The sequence below is a fragment of the Moschus berezovskii genome, chromosome 6 (genome assembly GCF_049115385.1).
Source record: "Moschus berezovskii isolate FMDL1 chromosome 6, NW_MosBer_1.0, whole genome shotgun sequence".
Classification (NCBI taxonomy): domain Eukaryota; kingdom Metazoa; phylum Chordata; class Mammalia; order Artiodactyla; family Moschidae; genus Moschus; species Moschus berezovskii.
In genome coordinates, this window is record NC_142465.1 from 26,753,226 (window position 1) to 26,773,063 (window position 19,838).

The 19,838-nt window shown below is 34.9% G+C and overlaps 1 protein-coding gene across 6 annotated transcripts in view; it reads right to left on the reverse strand.

Annotated features, from left to right (window-relative positions):
- Positions 1-19,838, reverse strand: part of EEA1 (early endosome antigen 1) — a 135,206-nt gene that overhangs the window by 1,896 nt on the left and 113,472 nt on the right. For 3 of the 6 annotated variants that reach the window (XM_055396419.2, XM_055396423.2, XM_055396422.2), the window contains 9 exons: positions 18,926-19,120; positions 16,080-16,262; positions 10,905-11,090; positions 9,486-9,617; positions 7,409-7,594; positions 6,020-6,258; positions 5,648-5,768; positions 5,034-5,132; positions 3-4,185 (listed from right to left, as the gene is read on the reverse strand). In XM_055396419.2, coding sequence (XP_055252394.2) covers positions 4,063-4,185; positions 5,034-5,132; positions 5,648-5,768; positions 6,020-6,258; positions 7,409-7,594; positions 9,486-9,617; positions 10,905-11,090; positions 16,080-16,262; positions 18,926-19,120 — 1,464 coding nt within the window. In that variant the 3' untranslated portion in view covers positions 3-4,062. Of the gene's footprint in view, positions 1-2; positions 4,186-5,033; positions 5,133-5,647; positions 5,769-6,019; positions 6,259-7,408; positions 7,595-9,485; positions 9,618-10,904; positions 11,091-16,079; positions 16,263-18,925; positions 19,121-19,838 lie in introns of those variants that run through there. The other 3 variants (XR_008681922.2, XM_055396420.2, XR_008681921.2) reach the window with 3 other exon arrangements.

Here is a 19,838-nt window from a genome sequence, read left to right on the forward strand (position 1 = left end):
AAAAGAAGAAAATTCTGAGGCAGGCAACAACACAGATGAAGCCTAAGGACATTATGCTAAGGGAAATAAGTCAGTCACAGAAAGACAAATAGTGTATGATTCCACTTAGATTTCTAAAATAGTCAACTTCATAGAATCAAAGAGTGGAATGACAGTGGCCAGGGGGATGAGGGAACTAGGGAGTTGATAAAGTTTCAGTTAAGCAGTATGAGTGAGCTTGGGAGATCTGTTGTTCTGTACACTTACAAGAGGGTAGATCTCATATTAACTGTTCTTACCACAATAAAATTTAAATAATATGTATTTGAAGTGGAATTCTATAAAGCTCACAAAAGAACACATCTATTAAGTGTTTGAGGATATATACATTCTCTTCATAGGAAAACACATTAGAGTAAAACACATTAGGAAAAATCACTTCTAAAACTGGTTCCTGAGGGTGGGGGGCAGTAAAAGTAATAGTACATTAAGCCATCAGAGAAGTATCATTAAGTGGTCACCTAGCTATTAAATTTAAATGTACAATGAAACAAGAGATTAATATTGTTTTAATATTTTTTAGTTTTGCTAATTTTCTGCAATAATGGAGTGAAAAGGTGATGTCTCAAGCAAATTAGCACTAGTAATTTCTCTTGAAATTATGAACTTAATTACTATTCTAAGTTGAACATTAAAGCACACCCACTGCCTTTATCCAAGTGCAAAGTTCTAAGTCTGTAAATGAGATATTAGCCATTTTACATTATTATCTTTTTAAATAATTTGACAAAATAATTTAGTCACAGAATATCTAGAAAGAAATGATTTTTAATGTCTTTAGCATTTTTTTTAAAAAGCAACAATTCAATAAAGGATCCTTCCATTGTTCTTTATACAGATTTATCAGTTACATTTATAATCAATAACCTTCCACTCACTGAGTTTAGAAACCACAGTATTTACTGAGCTAAACTCTCTCACAAATAAGGCACAACTACATGATCACAAATAGTAAACAATGCAATGAATCCAAAATCTAAAGGAGAAAATATTCATGCAAAAGTATCTACAGAGATATGAATATGATCCAGTTCAGGAAGTACAGAATGTCATAGACATAACTGCGTCATGTTACAATAAATTCATTACTTCTACACAGAACCTAGCTATTTCCAATTCTATTTTATACAATTTTACATAAATTTAGTAAGTTTATACACAATATTCACATCTGCAACAATAAGTGATCATTAAAATTCAGGCAAAGGGCAATTAAGACAATGTGTGGCACATTATATAATCACATAATACCATTCATCATCTCATGTCTAGTAATAATAAATTGATGGCACATTTAAATTTTATGGATCAAATCATCCATGGTTTCATAAAACTAGTCAAATAGGTCATGAATAATATCAAAATATATGATCATAATTTGCCCTTCACTTAAAAGCTAAACATCTTTATGCAAATGCACAGTAAAAAAAAAAAAGTGTCTTTAAAGTTCTCCAAACTATAAAATAATCATAATTTTCAACAGAGATGGGGAACTAACAAATTTGGCAGTTACTATTTAACATTACTGTGAGGAAACTATTAAACTATCTAATTCCACATTAAGAGGTAGTTGAACAAAATTATACACTGCATTGAGGTTTTTGTGTTTGTTTCCCTCTTTTTTTCTTCAAAATAAATCCTATAACAGCAGCTTTGTCTTCTACTAAAAATTCCATAGGTATAGTTTATTGTACACTAACCCAGCAAGATTTGATTATTAACTCTCATTTCTGTGCTGGGCTTAGAATTTACTAACATGTGATGCCAATATGCTTTACGTTAGAGCTGGGACTCCATATGTGCCAGCTCTAAATCACTGACAGTACAAGCAGACATCTAAAATGTAGAACCAGTAAGCACTAAGAGGATGACTTTTTAATTAAAAAGAAAACCTTTTGTTTCCAAAACACCTTGTTGGTGAGACTAATAGCTAAATTTAAGGTTTCACTTCTACTTAATATGTAGTCAAATTATTTGGGGCTTACAAAGTAAGATTAGCTAGATGAAAAGTAGAAAATACTCAAACACATATGTATTTGTTGTCCCCACAATTTTTTTTATGACTACGTGGGCAGGGGGAACAAGACAGGGAAAGGCCTTCAGTGCGCCCAATTAGGAGATGAAGTGAACAAATATTCTAATCCAGGAAATTTCTCATGAAGTTTCATTATCATTAAAAAGAACTGTGCTGTGAATGTTGTTCCAACATGCTTATTAATTATAAGTGTAGAATTAAGAGTATTTGAATTGTAAGTATATGAAAATGCATAATTTCTATTATCCAACTTATTTTTAATAAGGAACCACTGTATTTCTTCAGTATTTATGCTCAAGGATGTATGTTTATCTGAGTCCAGGGACTCAGTAAGAGTCCTCGATAGCTACTGACAACACAGTTTACTTAAATGGGTTTTTTAAATAATGAATATATGGCAATCTCTTTTAGTTTGTATACATTATAGGAAGAATATAACATGATAATTTCATTTCAGCATGATACTTGAAAGCACGTACTGTAAATGAATTATTAGGTCCCAACCTCCCCCATTACCAAATGATTGCACTGAGTGAATACGTAACTTCACATTTCTTCTTAGAGTAATAAACCGATATTAATGACTTTTCAGATGTTTTCCAAATTAAGACTATGATAAAGTTTAATTCCATTGTTTAGCATACAAATAAGCCAATCTGTAATTACCCTCAATTAGTCATTCTGCTTCAATTCTGGTTTTAATATAGGGGTTGGCGATACTCTATTATCCAACCGTTATTTCAAGGTAATTTCATAGCATTATTTTTGCGAAGTAAACAGATACAGAGTTGATATGAAACCCCAAATTTAGAACCTTTAAAATCTAAGTCAAGTTCAAAACTTTAAAAAACTCTGCCCTGTTAGCTAAGTAGAAAATATAAAACAGGATATTTAACGTCTCCTTGGCGTTTTATATTTGTTTTCACAAAGACTATACAATACCAGTTACTAGCTTTAAGATGCAAAATTACAACACAATTACAGTGAAGCTGAGCTATACTTGAGAAGGTTAAACCAAATTACCTTCAAAAAAGAAGATCCATTAAAAAAGCAAATTCAGATTCCTGAAGATGCTGGAGAGAGAAAATGAGGATATAAAATGAAAGCTGATCTCAGAAGACTTCCTACTTAAACAGAATAGGACCATTACACAATTTATGTTATTCACCTTCCTTCCAACTGGGGGTGAGGCTGGTTAAGTTTTGTAGGATTTTTGATTGAGAATATGTGGGAGTTTAAAAATCAGAAAGACAAAAAAGAAAAATTAACCCTAATCTTTAAATACAACCCGAGAATAGCCATAATACAGATAAAATATGGATAGTCATAAAATAAGCAAATTAATTTTAAAGAGATTGCCATAAAATCCACCCAAGAGAACTTAAATCAGTATAGTTAACATAAAAACCATGTCTGAATTCATGGTTAATACATACTTAAACATAATATGTATTTAGAACATTTGAGTAGTAAATTTGTAACAACGCAACAGAGCTATGGACCTATATATAAGAAGAAAAAAAAGCTTTATAGTTCTGTGCAAGACGTTATAATGAGAATATTTAATATAATTGATGTGTTATTGTGCAACATATCTGATAGGGTAACATCACCCATGTACGTTTCCATACACTAAATTTAGGAGAAAGAAGCAGCTATGGAAGTGTATTCCTATCATTCCTGAACAATGAAATTATATATTTAAAAAAATACATTGCTATTTTCCGTCCAAAATTTATTTACATTTCATTGGCTACTTCTAAACTTGGCATGAAAGCTGTTCCAGGGTTAAATGGAGAAAGATGAACTCAAGTCTCACAAAAATAGAAGAATTTTACTTGATAACATTCCAAAATATACGAATTCTAATTTGGTTTAGTATTGCAACCACTGTCCAAATCAAATAATAGTAGTCCAGGACCTCTATTAAGTGCATTTATTAAAAATCTAATGTTACTGTAGTATTACTTTGAAGTTGTGATAACCCATTATCCTTGCAAGTCATTGAAACATCCATCACAGACACGAACAGGCTTCTTGGAAGAAGGAGTTAAGGCATTTTTGGCTGAACACTCAGCACAGAAGATATTTCCACACTGTCTGCAGTGATGCTGTAAATAACAAAAATTAAACATTTTCAAGCATGAAAACTATACCAAAAGTATTATGAGACTACAAGAAGAAAGCAAACTGCACTGTGAAAGTATATTAACTTTCAAGTGACTGATGTACTATTTAATAATATAAAATGTCAATATCAATTTAATCCTTTTAGTTAATGTGAATGCTTCCTATGGGGGTGGGAGGAGACAGGGACGACAGAGGATGAGATGGCTGGATGGCATCACCAACTTGATGGACATGAGCTTGAGTGAACTCCAGGAGTTGGTGATGGACAGGGAGGCCTGGCTTGCTGTGATTCATGGGGTCACAAAGAGTCGGACACGACTGAGCGACTGAACTGAAACATTAAATATGGAATTTATCTTGGAATCCTCAGAAGAACCTTCAGAGGATTTTAATAAATGCCTTAATAAAGTACTTAATAAAGCACCTCTATCAAGAGAAAATCTATTCCTATTTGCAAAATGTTTCAGGCATAATTTCTTCTATAGGAATATAAACGTTACATAATGGCATTATTTAGATTTTTTTTTGTCTCTTTTTTTTTTTTCCTTTAAGAGAACGCAGTGATGACTAAAACATGAGTTGACCATGGTTCAGAAAACGATTATTCCAGAGAGTAACTCAGTAGGAAGACAATGATGGAATATAAAACTAAAATTGAAACACATGGGCTAAAAATAGAGTGCATGAAATTTAATTATTCTATGTAGTTATAAATTAAAGTTAATAAATGGCAAAACTTTTTAAGTCTGTCAAATGCAGGACAATTTTGATGGTTAAAACACTGTCACCAAGGAATAAAATCCAGAACTATAGTAATAAAACCATTTACCCGTCTCACTGTTACGGAAAAGCCCTTCCCACAGGCCATACAGTTTTGTACTTCACTGTCTTCAGCCCACTTTCTAGTCAACGCTTGTGTATGTTTGATCTATTAAAGAGAAAAAGTTTTAATAAACAGTACTCAAAACTATAAACAATGATTGATAATTTCTAACTTGGTGCCCAAGTTTTAAAATGGATACATTTTTAACAATCAGAAATACCTTGGTCAACTTCCATATCAAAAGTTGCTACAAATGAATGACAATAAGTAAACTAAATGTCATTCCTCAAAGGTGTTGGTCATTTCTAACCTTCGATGATTTCCAGTGCGTTCTAATCCTAAGGATCAAGCAATCCTTCCTTGGAACGCTGAGCATATAACGAGGTCACTTCAACACACAGGGACTCATTCATTCCTTTGTGTTCTTGACTTTTCCCAGTAATGTCAATTCATGAATGACATGGCTCTCTAATTGTTGAGATAAATTCTTCAAATCTTATATTTAATTACCCATAACACCTACAGTACTGCTACAACTCAGTAGCCATTTAAAAGCATTATTAAATATGAGGTTTTCTTTTCTAGGCTAAACAACTGCCTTATATTAGCAGGTGACTTACTTGAAGGGACTGATTCTCTCTGCCTAGCTCCTGCACTGCTGCAGTTGTATTATCCAGCTTTCTTTGCAATTCTAGTACTTTGGTTTGAAGCTTTTCTATTTCACCTTCTCCTTTAAGACACCTAAAATGGAGTACGAAACATGATTTTAAAAAAAAATCATTACAGACCTTCCCTGTACACAGATAACCACTTCAGTGACTTTAAAACACAGTACATTACTTTCACCTATATGACTGCTGGAAGGGTTAGTTTTTAAATGGCTGCTAAAATAACCTGTAGGAGCACTTCTCTCAAGACTTCTTTTAAATGTGAAACACAATCTTTTTATCACTTAGCATGGAAATAAACTAGTTTCACTCGACATCAACCACCTTTCCAGTAGCGCTCTCCTTTCATCTTGGTTATTCTGAACTGTTGCTTCCAATACTGCAATTTCACCCCGTAAGTCGTCCGTCTGTTTCTCGAGTTCACTGACTCTCCGTTGACTAGACTGCCACTCTTTCTTTATGGTGCCCAAGTTTTCATTTAATGCTGTAATCTGCATGGTAAGTTTAGCCCCATTTTCTTCATGCTTCTTCATTCCTACTTCTTTTTCTTTTATTTCGGAATGCTGAGAAAAGGAACAACAGTAGGTAAAAAACCTACTACAAAAGTAGTGCAAAATCAACTTAAGTTGTTGAACTTTAAACAATGGCAGCATAAATAATATTCTACAGGAAAGCAGGCACTAATAAAACTGATCCCACAAATATCTGCATAATTTGAACTGGTTTAAAAGTCTTAAGACTGAAATGATAGGCAACAAGCCTCTTACAAAATCAAGCTAAAGTAAAGCAATTGGTGATTTTCCTTTTTCCCACTAGAGCAGGGGAAGAACAAATAGTTAGGGATAGCAAATGCCCTGGAGACAAAGCTGGCATTTTCTTATGTCTCAAATTCCAAATGTATCCTCCTGTCTCTATCAAACTGCCAAAAGATAATAATAATACTTCAAATCACCACATGAACCTGAAACTGTAATTCTTCAATGAAAACATTTAGCAGTCAAATTATCTGTGGATATTTGGACTCAGTTCAACAGAGGAAAGCCAGATGCTTCCTATTTGGCATGCACAAGTTAAGGAAGGAAAAGTAGACTCTGGTCAGCATAAGTCCAAGTGCAGTTTCTGCTCGCCCATACGAACATTCAGTTAACTAAACAAGTTTAGCATGATTAGCACTCATGCCATCTACCTCAGTCTACAGTTATAGGCTTGTTTTTCTAGCACTAAAAGTTTTTTTAATTGTCTTACTGAATTTTCACTTATATAAACTGAAATATAATTACAAACTGAAATATAATTACAGAATAAACATTTCCAATCATGTCAGCTATTTAATCACATTTCCTATCTTAAATCAAAAATTAAAATGTAGTGGGAATGCCAGGTCATATGGTAGTTTCAGTCCTAGTTTTTTAAGCAATCTCCATACTGTCTATATCAATTTACATTCCCAACAACAGTACAAGAGGTTTCCCTTTTCTCCACACCCTCTCCAGCATTTACGGTTTGTAGATTTTTTGATGATGGCCATTCTGACTCATGTTGCTGTACTGGCAGAGCCAAAGCAATATTGTAATTATCCTCCAAATAAAAATAAATTTAAAAAAATTAAAATGTTAGGTAAGCATTTGAATCATAACTTTTATGTAGAAAAATCCTCTCAATGGATTAATTTACAAAATCAATTACAAAACACAGCTCCCACCATTAACTTACCAGTTTAGCTTCCTTTTCCATAAACTCTTTCTTCAGCTCATCTTCTTCCTTTTTCATCTGCTCTTTTAGCATTTGCTGGGTTTTCTTCTCCTGTTCAAGGGTTGCCTTCAGGGAATCTACTTTCCCTTGAAGCTCTAATTTCTGCTGAATCAAAAGCTGTTTGGCATCCTTGAGATTTGTTATTTCCTATGAAAAAGTAAAACCAAAATAAATCATCTTTTATAGTTTAAAAAAAGGCTGAAATTTATACAGCTTATTACAAACAGTTTTAGACTCTTATGAAATTCTTAAAGTTCAGTATTTCAAACAGTTAAAAAGGTGCAAGATTATGTATTTCTGCTCAGCAATCAGATTCAGCTGATGCTTTTGCAATGCATGTTTTGATTAAATGATATGAAAAACTTCTACCCCCCGTTTTCCCTTTCTTCATTTCACAGGCATTTATTGGTCAACATTTAGCATCACACACTGTTAGGTTCTAGGGATATACATAAAAGATAAATTATATACATTCCCTGATTTTAGGAAGTCAGTCTAGAAGAACATAATGATATAAAGAGATAATTATAAAGTAAAATGGCAAGTACACTGATAGACACAAGAGGTATTATGAGACCACCTGAGAAAAATCTAACCTTTCTCTGTGAAAATGAGTAACATGTTAAAAGCAAATTATAAGCAATTCAGTTTAAGTGGCACGCCAGCCATGCTAATGCTAAGAAAAATGTTCTAAATAACAGATTAAAGGATTTTAGGAAGAAAAACCATTTAAAAAACAGAATCCCTTAAAATCCTAATCCTAAACTCATATATTTTGAAGTTTATATCTATAAGCTTAATGGATAGCTCTCTCGATTATCATCTCAACAAAATTTAAACTTTTGGGGTTACTTTGCTCTATTCAATAATCTGAAAGCAAAGTCAACATAGTTTCAACATGTGTATAGACACTACAATACAAGAACAAGGCGAGAGCGGGAGTATATGTCAAAAACAACAATGTGTATGACTGTGGCTGACTCATGTTGGTGTAGGGCAAAAACCGGCACCATACTATAAAGCAGTTATCTTCCAATTAAAACTGCCTGGCACACACTATGTTCTAAACAGATAAATATTGCCTGTATGTGTGTATATATGTATATAAGACATATTTCTACACACATAAACACACAGATATACACACATACATGTATCTCTTTAACAACACTCAGTTCAGTTCAGTCGCTCAGTCGTGTCTGACTCTTTGCGACCCCATGAACCACAGCATGCCAGGCCTCCCTGTCGATCACCAACTCCCGGAGTTCACTCAAACTCATGTCCATCAAGTCGGTGATGCCATCCAGCCGTCTCATTCTCTGTCATCCCCTCCTCCTCCCGCCCTCAATCTTTCCCAGCATCAGGGTCTTTTCAAATGAGTCAGCCCTCCGCATGAGGTGGCCAAAGTATTGGAGTTTCAGCTTCAATATCAGCACTTCCAATGAACACCCAGGACTGATCTCCTTTAGGATGGACTGGTTGGATCTCCTTGCAGTCCAAGGGACTCTCAAGAGTCTTCCCCAGCACCACAGTTCAAAAGCATCAATTCTTCGGCACTCAGCTTTCTTTATAGTCCAACTCATATCCATACACGACCACTGGAAAAACCATAGCCTTGACTAGATGGACCTTTGTTGGCAAAGTAATGTCTCTGCTTTTTAATATGCTGTCTAGGTTGGTCATAACTTTCCTGCCAAGGAGGAAGTGTCTCTTAATTTCATGGCTGCAGTCAGCATCCGCAGTGATTTTGGAGCCCAAAAAATAAAATCTGACACTGTTTCCACTGTTTCCCCACCTATTTGCCATGAAGTGATGGGACTGGATGCCATGATCTTAGTTTTCTGAATGTTGAGCTTTAAGCCAACTTTTTCACTCTCTTCTTTCACTTTCATCAAGAGGCTCTTTAGTTCCTCTTCACTTTCTGCCATAAGGGTGGTGTCATCTGTACTTTATTAATAATACTAATATAACATTAACAACATTAATATAACATTAACAACACTGATATAATACAAAAGGAAAAACAATCTTCACATACCTTTATGCTTTCCTGCTTGTGAGACTTGAGTTCTTCACTCAATTTAGCAATTTCTTTTTCTTGTCTACATGTAATTTCCTCTGTCTCTGCCAATTTAGATTTTTCATTTACTAGTTCTTTTTCTTTTAGTGACTATAGAAAAAATGATTTATATAATTTTAAAGTAAATACTTAAAATTAACGTAACAAAAATGACTGCTTCTATTTATGACCATCATTGCCCCTTTCCACCTAAGTTGAACAAATTACTTACCTTCTCTTGGCTCTGTGTCCTTATTTATACAATATAAACAATAAGACTGTTATAAAGGATTAAATAGTTAATTCTGTAAAACAGTCTGGCTAAAGTGTAGCCAGAACTACTATCTTACCCTTATTATATTTACATCACTGTTTTTATATGAGGCACCTAGGGAGGAATATTATACGTCATCTAACTTAATCTCTATATCAGGTAGCTCTTTTTATTCTCATTTTTTAGGCAAGGAACAAAGACTCAGAGAAGATAAACAGAAGTAGAATCAAAAACTAAAACAAGACCTACCTGATCTAAAACCCTTGTAAAGGCCTCTAAACTATACAGTTCTGTCAGAATTTTCTAACTTGAGGCACCAATTATAAATTTCATTCCAGCTTCACCAGTGCCATCACCACAATCACCCAATTTTTTTCCCTCCAAATTTTAAATTAAAGATAATTCAGAGGGAATTCCATGGTGGTCCAGTGGTTAGGACTCCTCTCTCTCACTGTTGAGAGCCCAGGTTTTTTTGGTATGACCAAAAAAAATTTGAGGAGCTGCATAATTAAGATATATCACGAACTTTAGGAATTGTACACTTTAGAATAGATCAGTTAATGGAAATACATGATTTTCAATTATGAAACCAAAAATAAAATGCTTCCTAGAATCTGAATTTCCCTTTCATATAAAATTTTAACTGATCTTTAAATATACTAAGCATAATGCAGTGCTTTCACCTTCATAACCTAGCATTACTTATACAAAATACACTCCTACTTCCCCTTAGAAAAAATTGGTTCTTAATTTCAAGAATTTTTAACAAGCTTAATAATTATTCCTAGACCTTTTATTACCTCATTAATAAATCCAAAGCATAACATGTTACATGAGAAATAGTTGAGGGACTATAACATCTGTTACTGAATAACCAAGGGACTATCATGTAAGAAACCAGATTTGTTTGTAAAACTTAAAATCAGTAAGAAGATGGACAGAAATGACAAGGAACTTCCTAGCATTAGAATTCCAATCACCAAAAGTCTTCTATAAGAAACTAGAAGTCCATCTGAGAGAGCTATTAAAAATAAAGGTGATGCCCATATTGGGTGAGAAATTTGACTAGATCTGTGTAGCCACTGTAACTCTAAGATTCTAGATTTAGTCAGAAAATAAAATACCTTTTCTTTTTGCATATCTTGTAGTGCTTTATTCTGTTCCTTCAATTGCTGTTCTTTCTTTGCTAAATCTTGCTCCAAAGTAGTCTTGCTGGTCTTCAGTTCTTGAATCAATTTACTTTGGTTTCCAATGTGATTTCTGTTTGATATCAAATCCTCCTGTGCTAGAGAAAGCTTCTCCTCTACAGACTTATAAAAACAATTTCCCCAAATTATTATGTCATTTTTAGTAAATTTCAACATAATGGTTAATATACATGACAGTTATGCATAAACATAATGGAAAGAAATACTTTAAAAAGATAGTATGTTATACCCTTCAGTAAGATAAAAGAAAGAGAATGTTCTTGCCTATGGAAAATATCTGTATTATAATAAAACTGAAGCAACTCCAAAGCTGCTAGGAATGATCTGTAAGTATTTACTGGCTAAGTGATATAAAGAATACCAAATAAGTAGGAACTATATCAAACACTCAAAGAACATAGAATATATGGAGAGACATGAAAAGCAATTTAAAAAGTTACAAAGGTTATATATACACATATGTTTTGTAGGATCTATGACAACCCTTGGCATATTAAAAGCTTTATTTAATAGATAAGCTTTTTTATCTTGGAACGAAAATGTATTTTAAATCGCCAATCTGATCAAGTGAACTAAAACAGGAAAGTCAACCAGACGTGAGAGGCTCTACTTGTGACAACGCCATCACCCCATCCACTAAACTCCTCATTTACGTGGTGTAAGTTGCACTGTCAGTTAACAGTCCATAGTTACCAACTGTACGAAGGTCCAGATATTTCAAGAAGCTGAAGCTGGGGAAAAGAACAAGTTTTTTTACATACTAGTTTTGATTTGGGGATAGTTATGATAACAGGTGGGGAATGGAAAATGGCAGGAACTTTGCCACTCTCAGCTGCTAAGGGAGATAATTCTAAGATGTTCTTCTGCCATCTAGAAAAAACTTATCTTTCTTATCTTGGAGATATAGTTTCTTTGAAAAAAAGGCTTCTGCCTTTTTTTATGTAATTCAGGAGGAATCACTGTTGTCTAAGGTTGGCTATAGTAAGCATTCAATAGCCACCTGATGTGAAGAGTTGACTCACTAGAAAAGACCGTGATGCTGGGAAAGATTGAAAGCAGGAGGAGAAGGGGACGACAGAGGATGAGATGGTTGGATGGCATCACCAACTCAATGGACATGAGTTTGAGCAAGTTCCGGGAGTTGGTGATAGACAGGGAGGCCTGACGAATTGCAGTCCATGGGGTCGCAAAGAGTCAGACACAACTGAACAACAATGGCTGGGGCACTTTGCTGTCCACCTGAAACTATCACAACATTATTAATCAGCTATTCTCCAGTACAAAATAAAAAGTTTTTTTTTTTTAAAAAAAAAGCATTCAATAAAGGATGATGAAAAATGAATGAAAACCTTATTTGAAGGACTTACCCTTCCTGAAAGAGATTATTCCTTACAAATAACTCAGTTCAGAAGTCTTTTGTAATTCAATTTCCATTTTCAATGGCTTCCAATAGAACACTAAGAACCATAAAGCTTCCTTTTGGGGAAAGACCTAAAGTCACTAGTCCTTAATCAAGCAGCTAAGCATTAATTGAATATACTACTAAGGTAGAAAGGACAGTAAAAGATGGCCCTGAAAGAAGCTGACCATGTAGCCTGGAAAACAGAAACAGAGTATAAAATCAAAGTTGTACAGGCATCTGCTATGTACCATATGCACAGAAAAGTGAATGTGAATGTTCTCTGTGGAATGTTTAAAGAAGGTTCCACAGGCATGTGGGGACTGACTTTAAGTATCACAAAGGGTGAGAGTGTTTTCAGAGGAAAAAATAAAATCTGTCAAAGCCTAGCCAATAAGGTCTACACAACTATAATTAGGTCTTGATCTAGTGCTAAAGAATACCAATTCTTGCTAGTCTAAAAGCACAAGAATTCCAAAATGTCCATGTTCTAAATAACAGCCTATAAAATTTGGAACTCACAGAATCCTAATGATTAAATCTTTAAAGTCAAGCTAAAAATCTGCACTTTTCTGAGCCAAGACATACTGTTCTACTGCCTCTGGATATTCATCTATGACACTCAGCAGTATATTGCCATTTCAAACACTCCTTTTATCTTTTCTGCTGCAGACTACACTGTTTTCATCTGCTTAGCATCTTTTCCCTTGGAGAACTCCCTCTCCCTATGATGGTTTACTGGGGTTATCTTTAACTCACCCACTGCCACTGGAATAAGCAAATCCCTGAGCAGATCAAGCACCACCCTGATCCTGAACACCCCAATTCAGTGTAGCAAAAAAACATTTTCTGTACTGTTCCATGGTAGCTATTGTGTTTTTGGTCTGTTTAACAATTTTTCCCTTTTCTCTTTCAACATAAACCTTTAAAAATTTTTAGTTATTACATTTTCTTGATGCCCGGGTGAAATGACACAAGGAATAGTACTATGCTAAGAAGATTTATACTTAATTGTAAACTTTCTATCCTAGAGTTTTCACTTCACTGAGGGTGCAAATTTTAGTTAAATTCCACTTCTACCTTTCCTGGACATCAAAGAATAGCACCCAGCATAGCCAGTTTAAAAATATCCAGTCAACAAACTTTGGTACTTCATAAATAATCCAGTAGATGGGGCTAAAGGCATAATCAAGCCAGCTCAGCTCCCATTCTACTGGGTCTTGGTGAACACCATCAGCCCACAGATGGCAGTCTTGATTAGGTGTCATGTTACAAGGTTCTGGATTCCCTTTCTCTCTTTTACACAAGATCATTTAATAATCACTGAAGCAAAAGAAAAAGAATGGCTGATCCCTTATTTTGGCTTATAAATATCACTTGAACTTTCTGAGGATTTTTTGTTAATAGTTCAGATGTCATTTTGGAAGGATTAGCATAGAATCTGTCAATATCCTATCTTATGAAAAAATTTTCTAGTGAAATGATGGTAAAAGAATAAAGGTCTATAAATCAGAAGAGCTGAGATCTAGTCATGGTTCTGTTACTGTGCAAACATTCGGCCTGTCACCAACCAAGGGGGGCCTCAGTTTCACCTGCGAAAGCAAGCTTTGGTAGAGAGTGTCTACCCACAGCCCCTCAACAGTCGATAAATCCACAGCAGCCATTGTCCATCCTTACTCTACCAGCCCAAGCCACCATCATCTGCACTTGGACTACTGCAGTCTCGTCTCTCATCCCCACATTCAGCCACATTGGCTTAAAATACAAATTCGAACAAATCCTTTCAGTGATTCCCTCCTGCCGAAAGGATAAAGTCCAAACTTTTCAACAACCTTCCCTGACTTTCAATAGTGTTATAAAAGGAAAAAAAGAAAAGAAAGAGAATATAATAAATAAGATGCTTTCTAAATGTCAGGTGGTATTTTTTTAAAAAAACAAAACAACTCTTACTAATTTTGAACTTTATATGTGAATATATACATATAAATATCTACTGCTTGGCCCTATGGAAATTCTTTTCCCCAGTCTCCTGTTGCTTTGTCAGATCATTAGTCACCACTGATTCCTTCACTCCCTTGCACTCTATATTATTCAGCCCTTTTGTTTCATCTTCTCTCTCCAATTAATCTCTTCTGTTCCATCTTCTTGAACTCCAGTTCTAATCAACTCACAGCTAGATTACTGGAGTTAGGAGGAAGAAAGGGAGACAGCCTCTTAATTAATCCCCCCAGCACTAGTTTACACCAGATCCAAACCAAGCTGTCTGTAAACCACTTCCGGGTTAAGTATATATCCTCTTCCTTTTACTCCTCTGCTTAGACTCTTCATTCCCTGCTACCTCCAACCCAACATAAAGTCCAGTCAGTCACCCTTGCTAGGTATCTAAGGTACCACACAATTTAATCCCAGCCCTTTTAATTTTAATTTCCAAACACAAAGCAGCACTTTAACAAGTCAATTATGGTGACTGCCTCCTGGCTTTGCTGGTTCCCCCTGCTACTCCTTTTCTCAGTGTCCCCTGAGTGAACTAATCTTTCTGAGACTCTCTGTATTCAAATTCTTATCTTTCAGGACCAGGGCAAGTTCTACCTCCTTCATAAAGCCTTCCCTATAGGAGCCTATGAATAAAGTATAGACATAGTGTATTTATATATTATATGTATATAAATAAAAAATATTCTGTGATTTTTCAATGGAATTTTTCAATAAACCATTCTAAATTAAGCAAAGAAACAAAAATCCAGACACAGGAAAGAATCAAAAGGCATACTAATTTCACTGTGGCAAAAAAGAGAGAACTGGTTAAACCTTCTGTGAGAGAATACAAATGTTCCATTTCCCTCAGATAACTGATGCTGCTGCTAAGTCACTTCAGTCGTGTCTGACTCTGTGCGACCCCATAGACGGCAGCCCACCAGGCTCCCCCGTCCCTGGGATTCTCCAGGCAAGAACACTGGAGTGGGTTGCCATTTCCTTCTCCAATGTGTGAAAGTGAAAAGTGAAAGTGAAGTCGCTCAGCCATGTCCGACTCTTAGTGACCCCATGGACTGCAGCCTACCAGGCTCCTCCATCCATGGGATTTTCCTGGCAAGAGTACTGGAGTGGGGTGCCATTGCCTTCTCCATAGACAACAGATAATGCTACATAAAAATTATTTACCTTTTGTACATCCATCATTTTAGTAAAAATGACACTTCATCTAATCCAACAGTATTGCCAAGGCCAAAGGATCCATATATGTTTAGATAATTTAAGTTTACTTTGAACTAATTTTAATATATGCATTACAATAGTCTTGGGAAATTGAAAACATAAAGTCAATATTGACAAGCAACAACAAATCTGCTTGCATTTTCACAAGTTCACATTTAAAACTCAGATTTTCTAACAGCAGTTCAAGTTTGTTTTTTTTAAATAAAGGCAGCAAAGTCCTTTGATAAGCTAATGTAGCAACTAGCATATTTCCAAATTATTTCACTATTAAAGATGTTATTTTTAAATGCCTATATTTACTATATATTTTATCATATAAAATAAATTTTAAAAAGCATGTTTCTCCAAAAATAATAAATAAAAAACAAGCATGATATTCCACAAATACTAAGACTTCTAATGCCCATTTGGGTTCAAATCAATCCTTTAATCAATGTCTATAAACAGGTTATTGGTTTTTATGACATAATTCACTATACCTTAAGATCCTGCCTTGTGGCAAGTAGTTCAGATTCCTTCCCATAGAAATCAGACTGAAGCTGTTTTAGATTTTCTTGACTTTTTTCATAGGTGTTTTGTAACACTGATATTTTTTGTTTCTCTGCTGCAAGTTCCTGTGCTGCTTGCATCGACTGCTGCTGTAGTTTGTTCTCCAGTTCTGTCTGAAACATACAACAGTTACTTAAAATAGTATGCGCGCCAAAAACAGGTTACAAAGACAGAATGACTTCATCCAGTTCTACAGCCTTCTCTCTCCTCACTTCTCCACTTACCATGTATTCCAACAGCAAATCTTCTATAACGACATTTAAGCTTTGTTAACTCTAATATTGTTTACTCTCCTAATTCCTTCCTTTTTTAACCTTTCAGCATTATAATAATCTTCAAAGACACAGTTCAAATGCTAGCTCCTCTAGAAAATTAGTCAAAATTCCCACAGAGTTCTAATTTTTCCCCATTCTCCTTTTTGCTACAGTTTTCTTTACCTATCTGCTTCCTCATTAAATTATATAGGCTACTTGAGAACAGGGGCCATATCCTATTCATTCTGTGTTCCCACATTAGGTTTCCTAGTACAGGAACTGATGACTTACAGCCTTGCTGAATCCTTTATTTGTGACTCAATCACATTAAAGAATGTATGTATATGTATTCTTTTTCCTATTTCACTGTGACCCAATGAAAAATTTCTATAGACCACCACTGCACGGTCTACCATGCACACTGACACTCCTCGATCATAGTCTGCTATACTTATATATAACATCCAACAATTATTTAGCCACTACTAGGTACTTTAAATACATTATCTCAGTCTTTACAACTCCATGACCTCATTTTATTTAAGCTCAGAAAGATGGATCCCTTTCCTGTGACCATAAACCTGATGTGTGTCACACAGAATTTGAATTCAGATTTACCTGGCTCTAAAATGTATCTTCTTTCCATGAAAGTACACTACTCCTCAATAAAACCAAATTATTACTGCCTTTCAATGATTCTCTAGTACTCCAAATTCCAAGTCTAATTTACAGAGACTGGCTATCCACTCAATACTCCCCCAAAATGCTGTCTTCCCTGAGTTAAAGGTGTTCCTTTTTCTAGCATCTATATACTAATACAAGTAACTACTGCTATGAATATTTGTGACTCCCAAAAATTCAAGTTGAAGCCTAGATCAATGTGATGGTATTTGGATGTAGGGGTCTTTGGCAGTCATTAAAGCAGAGCCCTCATGAATGGGGTTAGTGGGCTTACAAGAAGAAATACAATCTCTCAGTCATACAAGGATACAAGAAGACAGCTGTCTACAAGCCAGAAAGTGGGCCCTCACCAGACACTCAATATGCAAGGTGCCTTAATCTTCAACTTTCCAGTCTCCAGATCTACGAGAAATAAATGCTTATTATTTAAACCATCTAGTCTGTGGTATTTTCATTATAACAGTCCCACACAAGACAACTACCAATAAGAGCATTTCCACTAAATCTCAAAATCCTTAAGATGTTATTTAATGTGCTATGCTGTGCTTAGTCGTTCAGTTGTCCGACTCTGTGACCCCATGGACTGCAGCCCACCAGGCTCCTCTATCCACAAGGATTCTCCAGACAAGAATACGGGAGTGGGTTGCCATGTCCTCCTCCAGGGGATCTTTCCACCCACATGGCAGGCAGATTCTTTACCGACTGAACCACCATTTAATAAAGCCATGCACAGTATTGGCAATATACAATAATTATAAATCTGGAAGCAATCTTACTATAATAATTAAATAAAAAAGAAAATGTACTAAAAATAGTTGTTGACTTTTTTTTTTTTTTTTTTTTTGTAATTTACTAAATCATGATATAAAAATGAAGATCTAAGGAAAACCTGAATATGAGGCTACTAGATTTGGGAAGGAAAAAATGACCAAGATGTCAAATCATAGAACAAAATACATACTGTGATAATTACATCCTGATGCATGATTACATATATGATAACACACACAAAAAAAGATTAGACAAACTTGTCTACTCCTGTTTGTGTTATAAGAAAATTACTCTTTTGTAAACTGGCTGTAATAATCATTATAAAAACAGTGATCGACATAAAATACGTATTTGTGGGGTTTTTTTCTCTCTAGTAATGTGACAAGCCAACTATTAATAACATGATATACTTTGTTTCACATACTAGGGATATTATCTCTCTCTTCTCCCTAGATGAATTAATATGCACATATCAACACTGGGAAAAACCTCCTTTTGTTCAAATATTAAGCTCAATCCACTTTTATCAACTCTTGTTCTGGACAAGTATTAAAACATACTTAAGAATGAAGGGCAGATGTTTAATAATAAATTAGCATAGGTTCAGAAACAAACCATTATGATACAACTTAAAAAAAAAACTATATGAAACCTATACCACTGAATATTTAAACATCTTTGTGATTTTTGTTCTTGGTTATTTCCATTAATAAGGATAACTTATTTTTAAATTCCTTTAAATTTTCTAATACACCATGAATGGTGTATAAATTATCCTCTTAACATTGTTAGTTACATGTTATTTTTTATAAAAAGGCAGTTTTATGTCTATCAAACAAATGATTAGTGCTAAGATTTTTAAATAAGTGTCTAACAACATGATTATAGTGAATGGAAATCTAGACATATTTAATCATATAATTAAGTGCACTATACATTTAACTTAAAGAAAATTTGGGCATATATGTAAAATTTTCTTTGTTGCAACTCATTTGTGTTAACTATCATACAGTTATTTTAACTGCAAAGTTTTTCTTCCCATAAGAAGTAAACAAATATCATATCATTACCTTCTGTGAAACAGCAATTTTAACTTCTCCTTGGAGTGTTTCAATTTGCTTTTTCTTCTGTTCAGTCAATTGCTTTAGCTCATTTATGTTACTCTGAAGCTGTTGTTCTTCTTTTTCCTTTTGTTTTAAACCATTCTGGGCCTGTATGACTTGTCCCTGCATGGAACTGAGCTCCAACTTCAACTGATGAGAAGTCTAAAAGAAAATACAATCTGTTCAGCATTCATTTCTCCATTCAACACACATTTATTGAGTACCTATTAAACATTACTCTAAGTAGAAACTACTGAGTCTGTTGACCACAAATATTCAGTAGTAAACCAAAAAGAAAAATCCCTGCCCTCATGGAGCTTTCATAACTGACACTATTCACTATTGGATCAGACTATGGACTGATTGATATTTGTTTAATCTTGCCTTTCTTTTTCAGAGAAAGCAATGGCAAGCCACTCCAGTACTTTTGCCTAGAAAATCCCATGGATGGAGGAGCCTGGTAGGCTGCAGTCCGTGGGGTCGCTAAGGGTCGGAGACGACTGAACGACTTCACTTTCACTTTTCACTTTCACACATTGGAGAAGGAAATGGCAGCCCACTCCAGTGTTCTTGCCTGGAGAATCCCAGGGACGGGGGAGCCTGGTGGGCTTCCATCTATGGGGTCGCACAGAGTCGGACACGACTGAAGTGACTTAGCAGCAGCAGCAGCAGCCTTCGTTTTTAACTTATACATTGGGATAGAGCTTGCAAATGCACAGGATTGGTATTCTCTTATATCATAGAAAAGGGAAAATCAACAATCTTTAGATTGCTGAAATGTCTACTGTCTTGAATATTCTCAAAATGCTAACTAAATTCCCTGGTGGTTCAGTGGTCAGGACTCAGCACTTTCACTGCCAGGCCTGGGTTCAATCCCTGG